The sequence below is a fragment of the Eptesicus fuscus genome, chromosome 12, assembly GCF_027574615.1.
Source record: "Eptesicus fuscus isolate TK198812 chromosome 12, DD_ASM_mEF_20220401, whole genome shotgun sequence".
Lineage (NCBI taxonomy): Eukaryota > Metazoa > Chordata > Mammalia > Chiroptera > Vespertilionidae > Eptesicus > Eptesicus fuscus.
In genome coordinates, this window is record NC_072484.1 from 35705611 (window position 1) to 35727155 (window position 21545).

Here is a 21545-nt window from a genome sequence, read left to right on the forward strand (position 1 = left end):
CCTTCTCTTGTCCATCTGCATTCACCATACTTTAGACTAGTGGCTTTCAAACTTTTTTGATCATCACCAGCATAAGAAATACATTTGCAACTTGGTATACACATGCAAATAAATAATTTAAAAATATGTGTGATGTAGTCTAATTTATTTTTCTCTCATTTGATTGTGTTCTGGTAACTATCCACCTATGTCTTCAGACACACAAATGGAAAAAACTCTCCTCTAGCTGCATTGGCCTTCTATTGGTTTCTCAAACACACCATGCTTTTTCATAGCTCAGGCCCTTTTGCTTTTGTTGCTCCTTCTCATCCCTCACTCATCCCTAGCTCTTTCCATGACTGGAAATCACATTTCTGCTTAACCAACACCTCCTCAAAAAAGATTTCAAAGTATGTCCAACATAGTAGGTTCTCCCCATTATCTCCTTTACTACTCTATTTCTTCCGTAGGCTTATTTATTTACTCATTATTTTCTGACTCTCAGCAATGAGGGCAAGGTCCTTTTTGGTCCTGTTAACCAATGTATCCCTAATACCCAGAATAATATCAAGCTCCTGATAAGCACTCAAATAATTGTTGAAAGAAGAGATATGCAAGCAGACTGAGTCATCTATGGAAATCAAGTGGAGTAGTAGTCTGCTCCACAATTCCGAATCACAGCTTGGAATTCTCCCTGGGCCTCTCATAAAGTCACAGAGTAAATAGAGGAAGGCAATTTTATTTCTCTAATCTGCAAATTAACAATTTTTTAAAAAGAAACAAATTATCAGAATAATGGGTAGTATCATATAGATATTTCTCACTCCACTAGGTCAAAAGAAAAGGAGATAAGAACAGAAAGACAAACTTTCTAAAAAACTTTCTGTTCCATCTACAGTCAATATGAAGAGGTGGCCTTTGAGGCCACAAAAAAGATTAAATCATAGTTGATTATGTTGTTCCTGAAGGAATCAGTCTTGCTAGTAGCAGTAAGCAACAATTCAAACGTCCATGTATAGCATCAGGATCCCTGAACAAAGAGCCTTCTTTTAGTTCTTCTGGCTCTCTCCACCAAGGATATAGAGCAAGATCATAACAAATGTTCCTTCTGTTTCAGGGTGAGACATCCACTGACGATAAGAACAGAGAAGGACTCCTGGAGATAAATGGGGAGTGTTTCCCACCAAAAAAAAGCTGAGACCCAGGAAAGATCCTGTGTTTCTGTCTTGGAGGTGAGCTGATGCTGAAGTCAACTGGGCTATACCAATTCTGATTTGACCATAAAACACCCACTGGATGTAACGAGGTGCCATGCAGTGATGACGCAGGAGCAACCAGGACAGCACAAAGTCCAAGGCCCACTCGTCTAGTGTTGGGTCCACTTGATACTCTTAAGGTCAATGCCATCCTGCACCATCTCCCAGAGAGGGCTGTCAAAGAGAAGAGATATTGGATGAGGGAGGGCTTAGAGAAGAAGCAGCCAAGAATCCTTTATTAAAGGGAGTTTTCCTATACTTAAACTACAAATTACAAATTTTGTATTGATATTGCTGCAATGACAACTATTAATATTCCAAAAAACACCTGAATTTATGCACTTCTTTAGTTTTTAAAAACATTTTTTCATATCCTGAAAATAAGTAGCCAAAGATATTCACTTTCTTGCTTTGTGGAACCTCTAAATCCTAAAATCCAATTATTTGCAAACTCTGGTTTCCGGCTATGTGAACACAGCATGAGCACTGCAATTTCTTCCAAAGGGTCTCTGGTACAACAGTGCATACCTCATTTCGCGAAGACGCTTCACATGGTAAATGCACTTCTCTACTGTGTAGTCCACTTCCTCCTCTGTAGTGAAACGGCCAATGCCAAACCTGAAAAGGGCATAGGAGAAGAGCTCTGCATCAGAGCTCTAGCACTGAGGTAAATTCATTCAGCAAATAGTGAGGATTTACTCCACACAGAACATGGAGAGAACATGGTCCTTCCCCTCTAGGTCAGTTTCTGTGGTTTGTGGACCAGCCACATCAGAATCTCCTGAGAAGTTTCCTACTCCTCCAGACCTAGTGAATCATATTCTCGGAGTGTAGGATTCAGAAATCTTCATCTTACACAAACTTCCCAGATGATAGTCAATGAAGTCTTGAGAATCACTGGTCTAGAAACTTTCATGAAGAATTAAGAAGGAATAAGAAAAACTAGATTGAGGAGACGATAACAGGAGATGAAATACACACACACAAAAAAGATGCCCTTCATAAATGTTCAGCTCAACTGACTGACCTGATAGAAGAGTGAGCTAAATCCTCATCAGTGCCAATTGCTCGAAGGACATAAGAGGGCTCCAGGGATGCAGAAGTGCACGCACTGAGGAGAAAGATGCAGAGCCTTGCTCAGTTCATCAACATCTGATTTTAGCCCCAAACCCCAGACTTGCTCCCATCTCCCAGGTCCCTAGAGTCATAACATGGAGACAAAAGAGACATTCTCATCTGTCAGAGCTAAAGGGCCAGATGCTACTGGCACTTTCTGGGATATAAATCTAGCTCCTCTGGGCCATATGGAGGTTAAACTCCTTGAACAAGGATATTGCCACAGAATGACACCACAATAAGAGCTGGTCTGACAACAAGAGGCAGCAGAACATGTGTTCACTCTCCTGTGACTGAATACACCATATTGTACCAGCATAGATGGCAGCTAAACCCGTGGTGGCCTTTAAAGTATACTTCAGTTCTAAGGCCTACAACAGAACTGCTAATACAATACTAGAACAGATACTTGCATCTCCTGGGACTACAAAATAAACAAAATTATACCCCAAGAATCCCTCCTAGAATAGCAACTTCAGCCTGTGCCCAGCTAGCTAAAAAAAATAGATGCTTACGCCCTAGCCAGGTTGGTTCAGTGGATAAAGCATTGGCCTGTGTACCAAAGGATCCTGGGTTCGATTCTGGTCAAATGCATGTACCCTGGTTGCAGGCTCCTCTCTGCCCAGGGCCTGGTTGGGGCATGTGAAAGAGGCAACCAATCGGTGTGTTTCTCTTACATTGATGTTTCTCTCTGTCTTTTCCTCTCTCTCCCACTCTCCCTAAAAATCAATGAAAAAATATGCTTGGATGAGGGTTAACAAAATATAAAAATAAGTAAGTTAATAGATGCTTACAAAATGACTTTTATTCTTAACCAAGAGCTCTTGTCCCTGTTATTTCTATACTGGAAAGCTCAATAATCTGTTATAATACTTAGAAGCCAGGCTAATCGGTCTTGTCATAGTCCTTTCTATCTGATCCAACTTACCTCCCTGAAGATAAGGCAACATCCTTGAGTGCCATCAGTAGACTCTCCCCTTCCACATAAGCAAAGGAGAGGTTGATACAACCTGGAAAAGAGAACCACTATGAGAGGAGTCTTAGTTTCAGGCTCTTCCAGAATGGGAATAGAAAAGGCATGTCCATACCTGGGTAATGGTGATCAGGGTCCCCATTCATCACCACATCCGGAAGGCTCTTCATTATCTTCTGTATCAGTCGCTCTGCTAACTTTGAAATTCGCTTGTGGTCGTACTAAGGAACAGGCAAGAGAGAACTAGGCATAGTGACCATCAACAGCATAGAAACACACAGGACAAGGAGCCCTCCTCCTGTGTCCAGAAGTGACTGTGCATTAGACCTACCTATTGTCCTATGTTACTCTTGGAGACCACTGTATCCCCAGCACGGAGCACAGCACCTAGTATGCAAAGGTGCTAAATAATTGGACACATGGGTTCCAATACCCAGAAATAAATGAGCTTATAACTACTGAAAGGACCTGGATTTTGGAGCCCATAACACCTCCCTCCAAAACAAGATGCCAGCAGCACTGGGACAAAGACAGTTTTCTTAAACCTCCTCTTCTGGCAGAGATCTGACTCATTTATGCTGAGAAGCTTCTAACAGGAGACCCAGCACAGGGGAAAAGGTTGTGAGAGGAAACTGCTCTCTCCATACCTCCATCTCTTGCTGTGCCACTTCACACGCAGCCCCCAGGCCCACCACCAAGGGTGTGGGCACTGTCCCAGACCGCATACCCCGCTCCTGTCCCCCTCCACTCTGCAGGGCCTCCACACGCACACGGGGCCGGCGGCGAATGTAGATGGCACCAACCCCTGGGAAACAAAGTTTGTTACATAAAAGAGAAAAAGAAAAATGCAGGTGAAATAAAATATAACTTTCCAAAGGGGTCAAAATAGTCTTTCAACTTTTCTGTAAGCTTGAAATTTTTCAAAATATAAAAGGTTGAGGAAAAAAATAAACAGCAGTAAAAGCATAATACATATCAAAATTATTTTTAAATATATTTTTATTGATTTCAGAGAGGAAGGAAGAGGGGGAGAGAGATAGAAACATCAATGATGAGAGAGAATAACTGATCGGCTGCCTACTGCACACCCCCCACTGGGGATCCAGCCTGCAACCCGGGCATGTGCCCTTGACCGGTATCGAACCTGGGACCCTTCAGTCTGCAGGCCAACGCTCTATCCACCAAGCCAAACCAGCCAGAGCTATATCAAAATTATTTAACATTAGCAGGGTAACTACCAGGAGTCAAGACTCATTTTTAAGTTTGAAGTAGCTCCTTATGCATGTGTAAGATGGCATCACCCAATGCAGCATTACTCACAATAGCAAAAAAAAATTGGAAACAACTTAGATGTCTTTCATCAGGGGTATGGGCAAATAAATTATGACACATGAAATACAAAGCAGGTGTATAAAAGAATGAGAAAGCTCCTTTTGTACTGCCGCTGTAAAATCTCCAAGATACACTGTTAGAAAACTGTTAAAATTTTAAGTCTATACTTTAATTTTTTTTCATGTATTTTATTGATTTTTACAGAGAAGAAGGGAGAGGGATAGAGACTTAGAAACATCGATGAGAAATATCAATCAGCCCTAACCGGTTTGGCTCAGTGGATAGAGCGTCGGCCTGCGGACTCAAGGGTCCCAGGTTCAATTCTGGTCAAGGGCATGTACCTTGGTTGCAGGCACATCCCCAGTGGGGAGTGTGCAGGAGGCAGCTGATCGATGTTTCTCTCTCATCGATGTTTCTAACTCTCTATCCCTCTCCCTTCCTCTCTGTAAAAAATCAATAAAATATATTAAAAAAAAAAAAAGAAATATCAATCAACTGCCTCCTGCACGCCCCCTACTGGGGATCGAGCCCGCAACCAAGGTACATGCCCTTGACCAGAATCAAACCCAGGACCCTTCAGTCCGCAGGCCGACACTCTATCCACTGAGCCAAACTGGTTAAGGAGTGTACTTTAATTATTTTTAAAAAGATATACCCAGCCTGTGTGATTCAGTTGTTGAGCATCAACCCAAGCACCAAGAGGTTGCCAGTCAATTCCTGGTTAGGGCACATGCCAGTAGGGGGCGTGCAATAGGCAGCTGATCCATCGATGTTTCTATTTCTCACTCTTTTCTCCCTCTCCCTTCCTCTCTAAAATAAAAAATCTCTAAAAACATAAATTTTTTTAAAAAGATGTATTGTTAGGTTGAAAAAGCAAGATGCAGAACAATGAGTATAGTATGCTATCTTGTGAGTTAAAAAAAAAACAGAGGGGGAGCTCTGGCCATTTTGCTCAATGGTTAGAGTGTTGGCCCGAAAACTGAAGGGTCTTAGGTTCGATTCCCAGTCAAAGGAACATACATTGGTTGCAGGCTTGATCCCCACCCCCAATCAGGGTGCATGGGGAAGGAAACCAATTAATGTTTCTCTCAGTCTCTCCCACTGCCTCTAAAACTCAGTGGGAAATAAAATATCCTCAGGTGATAGGATTAACAGGGAAGGAGCTTCTGTGGGAGGCAACCAATTGATGTGTCTGTCTCACATCAATGTTTCTCTTGGTCTTTCCCTCTCCCTTCCACTCTCTCTAAAAAAACCCCAAAAAACAAAACAAAAAAAACAATGCCAAAATATCCTCAGATGAGGATTAACAACAATAAAAATCCTTTGAGGAGCCTGACCAGAGTGGCTCAATGGCTGAGTGTTGGCCCATGTACCAAGAGGTCACTGATTTGATTCGAAGTTAAGGCACATGCCTGGGTTTCAGCCTGATCCCAAATAGGGGGCGTGCAGGAGGCAGCCCATCAATGTTACCTTGTCATTGATGTTTCTTCTATCTCTTCCTCTCCCTTCCTCTCTCTGAAATCAATAAAAAACTTTTTTTAAGAAGCTTTAAAAAAATCCTTTGAAGAAAAAACAGGAGGAAATAAAAATGGAAGTAAAAAAAAAAAATACCATAATCTCCCAGGGTCTATCAAAACTTAGAAATATGTTTGACTCATGACTTAGCAAACCCACTTACAGGTATTTCATACAAAAATATGAGCACGAATGTGCAAAGATATTCACTAAGTAGTCAATAATTTTTTAAAATATGTTTTTATTGATTTTAGAGAGAGAGGAAGGGAAAGGGATAGATAAAAACATCGAGAGAGAATCATTGATCAGCTGCCTCCTGCAGGCCCCCTGCTGGGGGTCAACCCTGAAACCAGGGCGTGTACCTTGAATAGAAATCGAACCGGGGACCTCAGGGGTCGACACTCAACTACTGAGCGACACCAGCCAGGCAAGGATTTTTTTTTTTTTAAGGATTTTTTAATAGAGTGGGTACTTGATGAAGTTCATCTCTCACACAGAACAAGTTTTTAGGCAGAGATTGTGGGTACTGTAAAAAGTTATCATGAAGAAACCCCAGTGTGTTTTTTTTTTTAAATATATTTTTATTGATTTCAGAGAGGAAGGGAGAGGGAGAAAGAGAGAAACATCAATGATGAGAGAGAATCATTGATTGGCTGCCTCCTGCATGCCCCCTACTGGAAATTGAGCCTGCATATGCCCTTGACCAGAATTGAACCCAGGACCCTTCAGTCTGCAGGCCAATGCTCTATCCACTGAGCAAAACCGGCTAGGGCAAGAAACCTGTTTTAAAATAACTTATGTACCAAACTACATGTATTAAGAAATATTTCATTTTTCATCAAATTCAAGCATCTTATACTATCTGAATCTCTGCAGTTGCCAAGTTCAGAGAGAAAATGCTCAGATTCCATGTCTGAATAGTGAAGGAAACCATGTTATCTAAACCTACTTAGATCCTGAGTTCAGAAAGCAGGACCTTGGATAGTGAACAATATCTTTAAGTGCAGAGCAGAGCTTCTGCTCAATGAGTTAACTGGTTTTATCAAAATAGATGTATCTTCAACTAAAGCTAATAAAGGCAACACTTTAGGTAAAGATAGAACAGCAGTTGGGCTTTTTAAAATAATAGCTCACAAAAACACTCTTTGCATTCTCTGGTAACCTTTAGAAGAAGTCATATTACATACTTCCAGGAGCTATCACACCTTTCCCCAGAGGATGTACACTCAGATGATAAAACCTGCAGACACAGAAAGTGTACTGCATTGCCAACCGCCACAGGACCTCACCCCAGAGATAGAAGAGGAATTGTTTTTTATGGCCACCTCCATAAAATAGAGGACAACAGTATCTTCACAAAGTTGGGGTGAATAAGCAGAATTCTAGCTAGAAATTCCTAAATCAAAAGGACCATATGGAATAGACAAATATTCTTGAAAGACTAACAGGGACACAGATGACTAAGACTAAGAACAAACACCAAGAGATGTATGTATAAGCCCACACAATCATCCTCTAGACTAAAGAAAAAAAAACAGGGAAATAAAGGACTCAAAAACATTGCTCTGCATAACATAAGTGTCAGACAAGCTAGCTGGACTTAGTCCCTGTTCCTCAACCAAATTAATGTCTACATGCTTTCTAAGGATTTCCTAAAGAGAACAGGGAAGAATGGTCTGCTATATAGGAACTGTGAGGATCTACAAATAGGCAAGTGTTCTTGGCTATTGCTAAATGACACCTGCAATATGCTCTCCCTCTCAGGAGCACACCCAGCCCTTTCCTGTCCATTTATTCTCCCCAGGCATCTCACCTTTGCCTTTCCCTCTCCTAAGCTCCAAAGGCCCTTCTTTTGCTGCTGTAACTTGTTTCCTGAGCCTATGCAGCCCAGCTGGCTTACTTCTACTACCTCCGTATTACTTTCTCTCATAATATAAAAATAAAAAATAAATAAATGACACTTGAATTCTGCAAGGCACTCTGAATTTACAACTTCTGAGAACACAATAGTCCCAAATGATTCCCAAGTGTGATAGGCAGTTAGATAGACATGAGCAGAGCAAGGATGATGGGCCAAGTACAGAAGGTCACCAGGGCAGAAAGTCCTGGGTGCCCAGCAAAGGACAATTGTAGGGTTGGACCTCACCCCCAGGGTGACTGTTCTTCCCCTAGCATATTGCTGGTCATGCAGTTTAGACCCCCTGACCTTTCCTCCCTAGAGATAACATCAGTTGTATTTCAGCTCCCGGCCCAGAAAAGCAGCAAAACCAGACCAGTGACCCCATGGCTGACCTCAGGACCAGCTGCATTGACTTAAAGACCCTCTGCAGTTGAGACTTAGACTCTGAAAGGACACATCTGGAAAGCTGCTGAATATTTTTTTTTGTAATATATTTTTGTTGATTTTATTGATTTAGAGAGGAAGGGAGAGGGAGAAAGACCTAGAAACATCAATGATGAGAGAGAATTATTTTCCCCCCATTTTTTTATTAAGGTGATGAGAGATAATTATTGGTCGGCTGTCTCCTGCACACCCCACACTGGGATCGAGCCTGCAACACAGGCATATTCCCTGACTGGGAATATAACCATGACCTCCTGGTTCATAGGTCAATGCTCAACCACTGAGCATGCCAGCCGGGCTGAATATTCTAATAAGATCTTCCTGTGGGACCTCCACTAAAATCTCCATCCAGCCCTAGCTGGTTTGGCTAAGTGGATAGAGCTAGAGTGTCGGCCTGTGGACTGAAGGGTCCCGGGTTAGATTCTGGTCAGGGGCATATGCCTGGGTTTCGGGCTCCAACAATTCTCTCTCATCATTGATGTTTCTGTCTCTCTCTACCTCTCCCTTTCTCTCTGAAATCAATAAAAAAAATATTTAAAAAAAAATAATAGCCCTGGCCGGTTTGGCTCAGTGGATAGAGCATCAGCCTGTGGACTCAAGGTTCCTGGGTTTGACTTCGGTCAAGGGCAAATGCCCGGGCACAAGGGCTCGGTCCCCAGTAGGGGGCGTGATTTCCTCTGTGAAATCAATAAATATTTTTTAAAAAGAATCAACCAGCCCAAGCCAGTTGGGATCAGTGGATAGAGCGTTGGCCTGCGGACTGAAAGGTCCCAGGTTCGATTCTGGTCAAGGGCATGTACCTTGGTTTCGGGCACATCCCCAGTAGGGGGTGTGCAGGAGGCAGCTGATCAATGTTTCTCTCTCATCGATGTTTCTAACTCTATCTCTCTCCCTTCCTCTCTGTAAAAAATCAATAAAATATATTATAAAAAAAAAAAAAAAAAAAAAGGGTCCCAGGTTCGATTCTGGTCAAGGGCACATGCCTGGGTTGCAGGTTCAGTTCAACGTGCGGGAGGCAGCCAATCAATGATTCCCTCTCATCACTGATGTTTCTATCTCTCTTCCTATCCCTTCCTCTCTGAAATATATATTTATAAAAAAAAGATTTAAAAAAAACAATCAACCAATAAATAAGTGGAACAACAAATTGATGTTTCTCTCTCTCGCAAATGTGTTTTAAAAAATAATAATAAATAAATTAATTAATTAAATAAAATCTCCACCCAGGGCTCTCCCTCCCCAGAGCATGACCATGCCTTTCCCTTTCTCTACCCCTCTCTACCCTCCCCCAAGGCATGTTACCATTACCTTCCTCACTCCCTACCTTCAAGGGCCCTTCCTTTACCTCTAGAACTTGTTTCCTAAGCCCTTTTCTCCTAGGAATTACTTTTTCTACCTCTGTGCTTTACTAAATATATGTTCTCTTATAGTTTGGGTCTTGGCTCTAAATTCTTTCCTAGCCAAAACCCAAATACTGAAGTTGCTGAACCCAGGTCTGGTCTGACCCCACCAGTTAGACACTTGGTGCTGTGTCGCCTACAACACAAGGAACACCTATCAAAGGGTTTACTGGGAGGTACTGAGCAGAGGAACTCTAGGAGGGGCTGGTACCTTTGGGACCATAGATTTTGTGACCACTGATGCTCATGAGATCAATTTTCATGTCGTTGACATCAAGTGGGATTTTCCCAACAGCCTGGGCTGCATCGGTATGGAAATAGACCTTTCTGGAACTGCAAATCCGCCCTGAGGAAACAACAGAGGGAAAGACCATAGCACCATGTTGGGAAGTCACCTGGCAGTGATCCCACAATGTTTGTTCTAAGGCAAAACTGCATCTGGCATTCGCCTCTAACCATATAACAAGTCATTTCTCTTTCTCTCTCTTCAACACTGGTCTTTCAACATATCAGATCAACTTTCATAACCCTTTTTATTTAAAAGAGGTAAAGAAAAAAAAATAAAAAAATAAAAGAGGTAAAGATTAACAGATGAATTTGCTAATGTGACTAGGAGGTTGAGTCTGGCTCTAAATTAGCATAATAAAGAGATGTTCAAAAGTGAAAACAGTCAGAGGAAGGAAAAAAAGAGTAGAGGTTTTTGGGGATTTTTTTTTTTACTACACCAACTGCAGTAAAATGAAAAGAACATAAAAGGTACTAGACCTGGATTCAAATACTGGCTATACCACTTACAATGTGTCTTTCCCCAGATTTCCTTACTGTATTCCATAAAGTGTTACAGCTCCCAGCTCCCTCCCGCTACTCAGATGCTTGGTGGGCAAGCATCAGGGTTCACCACCATACTCACCTATTTCCGAAATGGGCTGCTTCACCCCAATCTCATTGTTCACAGACATGACTGAGACCAGGCTGGTATCGGGCTGGATAGCAGCCTCTAGTTCCTAAGAATATCAGGAATAAGAAGGCTATACAGCACCATCAGGTACTCCCTAACTTAGAATGTGGGCAAGCTTAGTCTTGAAAAGGAAACCTTTTGCTATATACCTATCAGAATACTGATAATACAAAATTGCTGGGGAGAATGCAAAGAAACTGTATCATTCATATACTTCTCATGGAAATGTAAAATGGTACAGCCAAACTGAAAAACACTCTGACATAAAAGCCAAACACTTTGGCAGTGTTTGTTCTTTATAAAACTTGTGAACAAAAAGGGGTGCTGTAATAAATCAGTGACCAACAATAAGCTCACAGGGTGATCTGATAAAAAATTACTAACTGGCCCTGACCGGTGGGATCAATGGTTAGAGCATCAGCCTGAGCACCTAAGGGTCTCAGATTCGGTTCTGTATCAAGGGCACATTCCCGGGTTGCAGGTTCGCTCTCTGGCCCTGGTTGGGGGCACATGTGGGAGGCAACCAGTTGATGTGTCTCTCTCTGAAAAGCAAGGGGAAAAATATCCTCAGGCGAAGATTTAAAAAAAAATTACTAAAAAAAAAAATCTTAACTGGGCAGGTATGGTGGGTACACATGCCCTAGACCTCTAACTTCTTTAATGAAAGGTTTATCTTGCCTTAAGCAAGCCCTGTCCTTTGTTCTTGGGCATCTAGGTTAATACACCTTTGAAATGCCAGAATAATCCTCTTTTCCACACCTCAAAGGAGCACATAATCCTGTTAACTATCCTGTAAACCAATCATGGAGATTTCTCCACCTTGCTTTCTCCTACCTTCATGTAATCTTGTGTTCCCTCCTTAATTCCAAATGTACATGACAGGGTTCTGACTACATACTATATCTTAGGATTTGTCTAGGGATGCTAGTATCCAAACTCTGGTGAACAAAATGATTGGACTCACTACCCAAAATGGACACATAAGAACATAAGACAAAAAGGGAAAAATACTCTTCTAAAAAACTATACCTCCTTTTTAGAGTAGGGGAGGAGGAGGCCAGAGCTTCACCATGGTATCAGCCCCTGGCATCCTGCACACACATCCAGTGACTCCCACACAAACCAGGAAGCAGCAACAAAGCTGAGAAATACATCCTCTAGAGAAAAGGAAGATGGTACACACTCAAAGGGAACATGCTCTTGGTTTCTCTGCTAGGCCTATTTCTCTAAGCCCCACCCTCATCATTAGATCTAATCCTTCAAGCCTGAGCTAAGGCTGGAGATAGATATAGATACACAGGCAGAAGCCATGCTCCTCCAATTTTTCCCCTCCTGCCAAGTGCCACTCCTACCTTCAGGTCAATGATCCCACTCTTCTTCACTGGGAGGTAGGTGACCTGAAAGCCCTCAGCTTCCAGTGAACGGCAAGAGTCCAAGACACATTTGTGTTCTGTCTGGGAGGTGATCAAGTGCTTTTTCCGTGACCTATAAAACCTGGCCACCCCCTGTAAATGGGTGGTGGTGGGAGAAAGGAGAATATACTCAGAAAGACAGCAATGACTTACATTCCATTTGTAAAAGGAAAGTGGGCAAGGGTGGTAAGCTTCAAGATCAATTCTCTAACACCCACTGGTTGTCCTACAATCCGTTTAATTCTGACACTAACTACCCAGAGTTAGTGCGGGTTAAGGGGCTCAGTCCCAGAAGACTGCTTCCACTTCCAACGCCAACTGCAAGTCCCGGATGTCAAAACCGCCCCCATACCTCTGCCCAGCTGGTCACAAATCCAGGGCCTCCACAGCCCCCTAAAGTTCAATAACTCACTAGAGTGACTCACGGAACTCATTAAAAGTGGTGTACTTATGACTAGGGTTTTATTATAAAGAATACATCTCAGGAACAGCCAAATGGAAGAGATGCATAGGGTGAGGTCTAGAGTGGGGAGGGGCACAGAGCTTCCATGCTCTTTCCTCCTGGAATCTAGGCATGCCACCACCTTCTCCACACACCCATGAGTCCACTAACCTGGAAGCTCCTGCAAGCCTCGCTGTCCAGAGTTTTTATGGGGGTTTCATTACATAGGCATGATTGATTAAATCTTTGGCCATTGAACTGAATCCAATCTCCAGACCCACTCTCCTCTCCAGAGGACAGGAGAGCTGGAAGTTCCAACCCTTTAATCACATGCTTGATCTTTCTGGAGTAGGCAGCCTGTCCCTTGAAACTAAGGGCCCACATGAATTACCCCATTACCATAAACTCAGAAATGGTACAAAGAAGTTTGTTTTGAATAAGGAATGACAATCCTGTCATTCAGAAAACTCCAAGGGTTTTTGAAGCTCTGTACCAGGAACAGAGAACGAAGACCAAATATATTCACAGGTGGAAAATAAGGAACATGCCTATCCTTACACCACAAGCAAAAGCCTCTCTCATTTATTTCTATTTAAATAGCAAAACATGCAAATATAGGGATACTGATACCCAAAGCTGGCAGTATAGAAGTGAAACTCATACACTTATTCCTTGCTAATGGCAGTATTTATGCTCTGAGTCTTCAGATAATTGTGTAGAAAGATGTCTTAAAAGCTGTATTCACATTCTTTAACTGTGATTCCTCTTTTGGGAGTTTACCTTAGGGAAATATTTCAAAAAATAGAGAAGCTATGGAGACAAAATATGCTTTAGTTATATTTACAATCCTCAAGAAAAATGGGAAGGTTAAACACATCCAAGAGAATGAATAGTAAAATGAATACTAAGTTGTGATAACACTACTCCATAAACAAGAATGTACTTATAGTAAAAATAATGAAGTTTGGGAAAAAAAATAATGGAGTTTGAAATGGAAGAACATAGGATATGTTATTAATGGCTACAAAAGAATAAATATGACATGCTACAATTTGTGAAAATATTAAAAGCATATTCATATATATGTGGTGTGTGTTTTTTTGGAAACAACAATAAACAGAATTAGTTTAGTAACAGAATTCGGAGCAGAATAGGGGAGGAAACTATATTTTATTTTAAACTTTTCTATACAGTTAAAAATCATACTACAAATATATGAATTACTTTCTAAAAATTAAAGAAATAAAATGTACAACTCCATTCCTCCAGAGCTTATCATAGAGCACTACTATAAAAGAATATAAACTAATTAGGCCAAATTTAAAACAACATTATAACTGTATGTTCTCAAGGATAAGAAACATCAAAGGAAAACATTTAAAAGTTGCCCTGTCTCCTATCTCACTTACCCACAGTGTAGAAGGCTCTAATAGCACGTAGATATTTACTCTACCCATCCAGGAGACTAAGGGGAACAATGTCACAACTATTCTTATCTATCCTTAACCTCTGGGTTTGGGATCTGTGGGACCTTTCAAAGCAAACATTTTCAAAGTTTTTAAACCATCCCCATCTTTGGAGGGATCTGGCTCTGTGGTCTCTATAGTCCAAAGAAAGGACGTTTTCCTGCTAACAGAATCAGGCAGTATGATTCTGGAGCCTGTCCCTGGCCTCTTACACTCAGGACAGGTCATAAAATAAAATTAAAATAAAATAAAATATTGGACGTACAGTTGAGAGACAATGGTGAGAGGGGGTAAAGCCAGAGTTGAACTTATAGTAGCCCACAAGTTATCAGAACCAGGGTATTTACACAAGTAATCCTGGTAACCAGGCTCAATCAGAGGTGAGTATGTTCTAGGAAATACCAACTGTTCTATGACTATTGAGAGTGGAATTTTACTTTTATAAGTACAAATATCTGTATGTCCCAAGGATAGAGTTGCTGATCCTAGAATGAGTGACCAAGTGAATGCCTGCAGAGGGTACCAGAGTAATCAGGACTTTTAAAAATGGGGACATCTAAAGAAATGGAGGTACTTGTTGCAAACAGATCTGATCAGAAAGAAAAGGAAGGCTGAGAAGAAGGCAGCTGTGAAAACATAATACAAAGATGAAAATGAGAAACATGCCCAATTATAAGTGCATTCTGGACTTCACTGTGACTAGATCAAAAGGACAGGGAAAAGTGTTAAGTCATCATTATCCACTCTGTGAAGTAGCTGCTGTCCAAAAAATCAAGTGGTCCAAGAGCCACCTCCTTTCCTATCCAACTACCTTATGGAACTCAGTTCAACAGGAACAAAGATTTTAGATGGCAAAGGATTAAAGGAAGCAACAAATTAGAAAGAGTATATGTGTCTTCTCTTCACAATAGGGTGGGAGTGGGTGGCTGGGAAATACATGTCTGAGCCCAGACGATAGAAAGATACCATATCCCAAGTCAAGAAAGCCCCAATATGCCCTCTTACCTTAATTGCTATGTTATTGGATTCAGTAGCGCCACTAGTGAAAATGATCTCACGAGGATCGGCCCCAATGAGAGATGCTACTTGCTGCAAGCCAAGAAACAGAGATAAGTACCATCAGTTCCCCAGGAAAGTACTTGACCCCAGGACACAGCTAGGACAGAGCTCTAGATCAAGAAGAGCTCCACTGTATTCTATCAACTGCCCAAGAACAAGCTCTGTACCTACTAGGGTCAGACAAGGATAAATTCACTTACATCCCAGACCCCAGGCTCTTTCCCAGCCCAAAACAAAATAATAATAATAATATTGGTGTATTTTTTAAAATATGATTTTTATTTTTTATTTAAAAATATATTTTTATTTTGATTTCAGAGAGGAAGGGAGATAGAAACATCAATAATGAGAGATAATCATTGATTGGCTGCCTCCTGCACGCCCCCACAATGGGGATCGAGCCTGCAATCCGGGCATGTGCCCTTGACTGGAATCAAACCTGGGACCCTTCAGTCCGAAGGCCAACACTCCATCCACTGAGCCAAACCAGCCAGGGCTGATTTTATTGATTTTAGAAAGAGAGAGAGAGAGAGAGAGAGAGAGAGACACTGGGGATCGAACCCAAAACCTGAGTAGGTACCCTGACCAGAAATTGAACTGGTGATCTTTTGGTGCGTGGGATGATGCTCAACAAACTGAGCCACACCTGCCAGGACAATAATGCTGTTTTTAAGAAAGTACTAGTTCACCCAGGCCAGTTTGGCTTAGTGGATAGAGCGTTGGCCTACAGACCTAAGGGCCCTGGGTTTGATTCCGGTCAAGGGCATGTACTTTGATTGCAGGTTCCTCCCAGACCTGGGGCCCTGGTTGGGGCGCATGCAGGAGGCAACCAATCCATGTGTTTCTCTCACATTGATGTTTTGCTCTGTCTTTTCCTCTTTCTTCCACTCTCCCTAAATATCAATGGAAAAATATACTCAAGTGAGGATTAACAAAAAAAAAAAGAAAGTACTAGTGGCTGGCTGGTGTGGCTCAGTGGTCAACCTATAAACCAGGAGGTCACAGTTTGATTCCAGTTCAGGGCACATGCCCTGGTTGTGGGCTTGATCCCCAGTAGAGGGCATGCGAGAGGCAGCCAATCCATGTTTCTCTGTCACTGATGTTTCTATCCCTCTTTCCCTCTCCCTTCCTCTCTCTAAAATCAATTAAAAAAAATAATAGAAAAGCACTATTTCAGCCCTGGCCCGTGTGGCTCAGTTGGTAGGAGCATCATCCTGTACACAAAAAGGTGGTGGGTTTGATCCCCAGTAGGGGCACATGTGGGAGGCAACCAATCGTCTTTCTCTTTCTTTCCTTTCCTCCAATATCAATTTTTAAAATTTGTATTAAAAGAAAAAGCACTATTGTACTCGTCATATCTAATCTAATAATAGACAAATATGCAAATTGCCCGCACCTTCGCTACACCTAAGCCACACACACCAGCCAAGCCACGCCTACCAACCAATCAGGACGAGTATGCAAATTACCCCAACAAAGATGGTGACTAATTTGCATATCAAGACAGCGTCCAAAGAAGCCAAGAGCTGCAGAAGGGAGTAAAGCTTCGAAGAAACAAGCAAGCCGAGGGGGGGGGGAAGGAGAAGGGCGGGGCGGAGGCAGGGCCGGGGGCGAAGGGAAACGCGGGCGGGCTGGAGGAGAAGGTGAGCCAGGTGACAAGGGCGGGGCGGAGGCGGAGGCGGGGCCGAGGGCGAAGGGAAACGCAGGCGGGCTGGAGGAGAAGGTGAGGCAGAGGACAAGGGAGGAATGGAGGCGGAGTAGAGTGCAGCAGGAAATCCTATTGCAGGATTTTTCCTGCAACGGGAAAGCTAGTATATATATATATGCGCATTGGATTAATAAACACATCACTAGCATTGTCTCATTTAATTCACCCAATAACCCTAGGGAGTAGGAACTATTACAATCTCATTTGCAATGTAAGGAAACTAAGGCTTAGAGAAATTAAATAACTTGCCCAAGGTCATTTAGTTAGGGAATGTGGGAACTAATCCAATGTCTTTAGAGGGACTCCAAGGCCTGCTCTCTGAATCTCTTAAAGAGTCTCAAACCATTTCTACCTCCACCCATACCTACCAAGGAAATGCCTCCCACAGGCCACTAAATCCATGACATCAGTACCTCCTAGATTCCTCTGTACTCACCTGGCGAGCACGTTCCATGGCTGCCTCACTCTCCCAGCCATAAGCATGTGTCCGGGAGTGTGGGTTCCCATAGTAGTTGACTAGGTAAGGGAGCATGGCATCAAGTACCCGAGGGTCCTGAGCACAAAAGAACATATCAGTCTTCCTGGGCCCCATAGTTAACTTAGGCCCCACTCCATCTCCTCAGACCTGCCTCAACAAACTCCCAACCCTTCAGACAATGCCCAGATTAGGCCTCAAACATTCTTCCAGTCCCTCAGGTACTAACCCAATATCAACTTAATACACTCCCACTCCCAACGCATCTTAAATCAGGCTATTCTACCATCTCCCTGGGTAATCTATAAACACTGTCATTTCCTAACAGCCATTTCTGCAGATATTTACATTCCTACCAGGAAATGTGATCTGCAAGGGGCCAGGACATGACAGAGTCCACATATTGGTGAAATCTTGTATTAATATTCAAGTGCTCATCATGTGCCACGCTGTTAAGGGCTGTTTTATGTCTTTTAATTTAATCCATTTACTACTTGCCCACATTCATAGTTACTAAATAGCAGTGCTGCTAATTCCAGAGCCCATGATTTTAATTACTACTATAGTGCCGCACTGAAGTGATTTGACCAAGATCAATAGCTTGTAAGTAGTTGAGTCATTTCAAGTGGACTACAAGTTAAGCCTCCTAACTCCTAGCTCCCTGCTTTTTCCTGCACACACTCGTCAATGGCTCTTAGCTCTACAAGAATCCAACCACTTCTGTACATTGTCATTCCTACAATATAATTCCTATAAACAGCATGGGAAAAGCTGCCCCTCCATTCTTACCAGAGGAGTTGTTGCTTGCACATCCATATACAGAGGTCGCAGCACTGACTCCATCTCTGGAGCAGTGGCTGTATCTGAGGGAACAGCAGACTGGGGAGCATGGTCTCCAACTGCCAAAAATATGGAACAGAGTGGCCAAGTGACTATGGACACAGGGTATCCAAGACATCAGAAGGTAAAGTTTAAGGAATACTGGGGTTTAATCTTAATGAAAAACGAAAGAAAACATCAGGATTTGAGCAAACTGTTTGTAAAAGGAGATAAGGGACAGAGGCAGGGTTCTTGAAGGGGGATGTTGGGACAACATTAAAGTTGCATCGTTGGGAGTTGGGAAGGCTCTGAAATGGCAACGCCATTTAGAAAGAATGTGGAGACATAGTAGGTAAGATCTCCTTTGAAGGTCACTTGCTGGACGGCTAGCATCTCTAAAAGTTGGTTAGAAGAATGAAGGCCGAGCCTCAGGCTCGGAAGGCCAGTGGGATAAGATCTGAGTGGGTCGCGGCGAAGTCACTAAGAAGGGAAGAGAAAATTGGAGGGATGAAGCCGAGGGAAAGGGTCAGAGGGTCTGGGTAGGGGCGGAAGAGGGAGGCTACGGCATATTCAGGTGCGTCGCCGCGCGGAGGAGGAAGAAGGCGCGCCTCCTGGGAGGGGGCAGCAAGCGGGACCCAGAGCGTACCGCGCAGGCGCAGACCCCGGGTGGGCGCCTCGGGCCTCGGCCCCTGAGCTGCTGGCAGGGCCGCGGCCACCCGCCTCCAAGCTGTCCGCAGCAACATGGTCCCGGAGGCACAGCCCCTCGCCTCCAGCGGCCGCAGTACTTAGCTACGGACTCCCGGAAGTACTGTTCTGCGCTCCGGAAGCGATTCCCCGGGCCACCAGCGCGCTCCGCCTAGAGTTCCGTGTGAGACGTAGAGCTGAAAGACCGAGGCCGCGAGCGAGGTGAGGTGGGGGCTCGAGGGTCGGAACCCAAAGCGGGTGATGGAATCGAGTTTCACGCTGGTTTTCCTTCCCGAGCTTCCTCGAACCCTTAGGTCCGCTCCCCCACCCCTTTTCCTCTGACCTCGCCCGACTCTCGGGCTGGCGGTCAGGCCTGCATTTCCCTGATCCTCGAACCCCACAGATGCCGGTGGCCGTGGGTCCCTATGGACAGTCTCAGCCAAGCTGCTTCGACCGTGTGAAGATGGGCTTTGTGATGGGTTGCGCCGTGGGCATGGCGGCCGGGGCGCTCTTCGGCACGTTTTCCTGTCTCAGGTGAGGGGCGCGGTGGTGACCTGGGGTGGGACTACCGGACCTTCCCGCCCACTCCACTTGGCCTGCTGCCTGAACGGAGCCTAACGCGTTCCAATCTCGCTGACCTCTGAGCGAGACCAGTTTCCTAACCACCTTCAGTCTGGAAGGACGGGTTGGAATCCCTCCTCTCCAGCGCTTACTAGTTCTGTAACCTTAGGCAAGTTGAGCCTGGGTTTCCTCACGTGTAGAATGAAGTCAGTAACATCTACCTCATAGAGTTGTAAGGATCAAGTCAGAGAAAACTTAGCACAGAATCTAGCATATATTAAGTGCTCAGTAAATGGTTATTACTGTCGTTGCCGTTATTCCCAATTGCACATCATGAAACTTGAGCAGTTTTACTGTACAGGCAACAGGATGTAGGAATGAAGCAGATAAATTCTACACCGTAAATGTCATTTTCACATGTATGACTATTCTCAGTTTTTCAGACTGAAAGTTACTACTTACTGTGCACTTTCTGTGTCAATCACTGTGCTAGATGCTGTTATCACAATTCTTTTATACTTGACACAGTCCGTAAAATGACTCCACAATCACTTTTAACACTAGGAAACCGCCTAAAAGACAGCTGTTGTTATTGGATCATATATACATACTCGAAAGGTAAAACCAGCAGAAAAAAATGGTTTCCATGTACTTGACACTGCATTTGCAGCCTCTCCGAAACTAAAGGCAGTCTCTGATAGATCCTTTTCAACTTGTCATTACTGATCCTGGGTGGGAGGGGCTAATGTCCTATTAGACTTGTGGAGTGCATGGTTCATCGCTAGCAGCACACGTTGGAAAAGGGCAGTTAATATTTCTCCACATGTAATATTTTTGTTCCCAATTGGCCCCATCTTGGTTTCCTCCTCTCAGGATTGGAATGCGGGGTCGGGAGCTGATGGGCGGCATCGGGAAAACCATGATGCAGAGTGGCGGCACCTTTGGCACATTCATGGCTATCGGAATGGGCATCCGATGCTAATCAGGGCAATGGTTGCCCACATCTACCCTGTCCCATCAGTCCCAGCCCATGTACTATAATAAAAACACTTTGAGTAGTCTGTGTTAGAGGCATTGTTTTTTTCTTCTCACTCCAGACTATTATACAGCTTGCTTAGAGATTTTATGAGGTGGGCTGAGGTTTGTCTTTTTCACTAGACCTGTATGTTAACTACAAGCTAGAAAATTTTTCCATGGCTGGAACCTTTCATAGATTCTAGTAAACCCTTATTACTCAACCTTTTGTTGATTTATCACCGTTTTAATTTTTTACATAAATCTTTGTTGAAAGCATTGCATATGTCCCCTATCAGTGTTTTAAAGGTAAAAAACAAGATACAGGTAGATTTCATTTCCTCAAGGTCACAATGCAAAAGGGTGTTTTCCTTTTTTAGCATGTTTAGCAACACCAGCCAGGCAAGGGTTTTATTTTCAATACTTTGTTCATTCAAAAGTCCAAAAAAAAACAAAAACAAAAGTTGTCCAGATATACCTGCTGGCTTGATGAGAAAAAGAACCAGTTATCCATAGTGACACAAAATCAAACTATCAGGCACTTTTGTAGCTTTTCAACTAAATCAATCCCAGATGATTATCTTACCAGTCATCAATGAGGATGTAAATTGTATAGACTGATCCTCATCCCCCCACAAAATTATATTGGTCAAACCTCAGTTCTCAAACATCTCCCATCTCACTTGAACAATTTGCTTCTCAATCCAACAACCCTTTCATGCTGATACCTGTCTGTATGATTCAGTCATGTATCTGAGGTGAAAAAGGAGAAAATACAGGAGTATGAGTCTGTTTACTTCTGTTAACATCTCAGGGAATTGTGCTGTATTTTCCTTTTGTTGCTTATTAAATTTTTATTTTTACTGTACATGTCCTTTTTGTAAACTTAAATTTTATGTCTTTGTTTTTAAAGTGTCTCATCAGTGCATTATAGATATGTACTGTATATAAGAAAAGTTATGCGCTGGCTGGTGTAGCTCAGATGATTGGAGTATGCAGGTTCTTTGTCAGGGCATATACCCAGGTTTTGTT

At 43.0% G+C, this 21545-nt stretch overlaps 2 protein-coding genes across 3 annotated transcripts; one reads left to right on the plus strand and one right to left on the minus strand.

Annotated features, from left to right (window-relative positions):
* Window positions 1–702: 702 nt before the first annotated feature.
* On the minus strand, window positions 703–19043 carry NFS1 (NFS1 cysteine desulfurase). The gene is made up of 13 exons (XM_008149668.3): window positions 18901–19043; window positions 18225–18334; window positions 17397–17513; window positions 15199–15282; window positions 12226–12378; window positions 10826–10919; window positions 10127–10261; window positions 3972–4129; window positions 3440–3545; window positions 3280–3361; window positions 2263–2346; window positions 1764–1853; window positions 703–1409 (listed from the first exon to the last, which is right to left on the minus strand). The coding sequence occupies exons 1-13, from the start codon at window positions 18995–18997 to the stop codon at window positions 1346–1348; spliced, it is 1374 nt and encodes a 457-aa protein (XP_008147890.2). The 5' UTR covers window positions 18998–19043; the 3' UTR covers window positions 703–1345.
* ROMO1 (reactive oxygen species modulator 1) lies at window positions 19037–20557 on the plus strand. Of its 2 annotated transcripts, none has more exons than XM_008149671.3 (3): window positions 19037–19160; window positions 19342–19472; window positions 20373–20557. In XM_008149671.3, exons 2-3 carry the CDS (start codon window positions 19342–19344, stop codon window positions 20479–20481), a joined length of 240 nt encoding a protein of 79 aa, XP_008147893.1. In that variant the 5' UTR covers window positions 19037–19160; the 3' UTR covers window positions 20482–20557. The 2 variants fall into 2 exon arrangements, with proteins under 2 accessions (XP_008147893.1, XP_054579991.1); XM_054724016.1 differs by lacking the exon at window positions 19037–19160 and adding an exon at window positions 19167–19252.
* The last annotated feature ends 988 nt before the right edge of the window (window positions 20558–21545 follow it).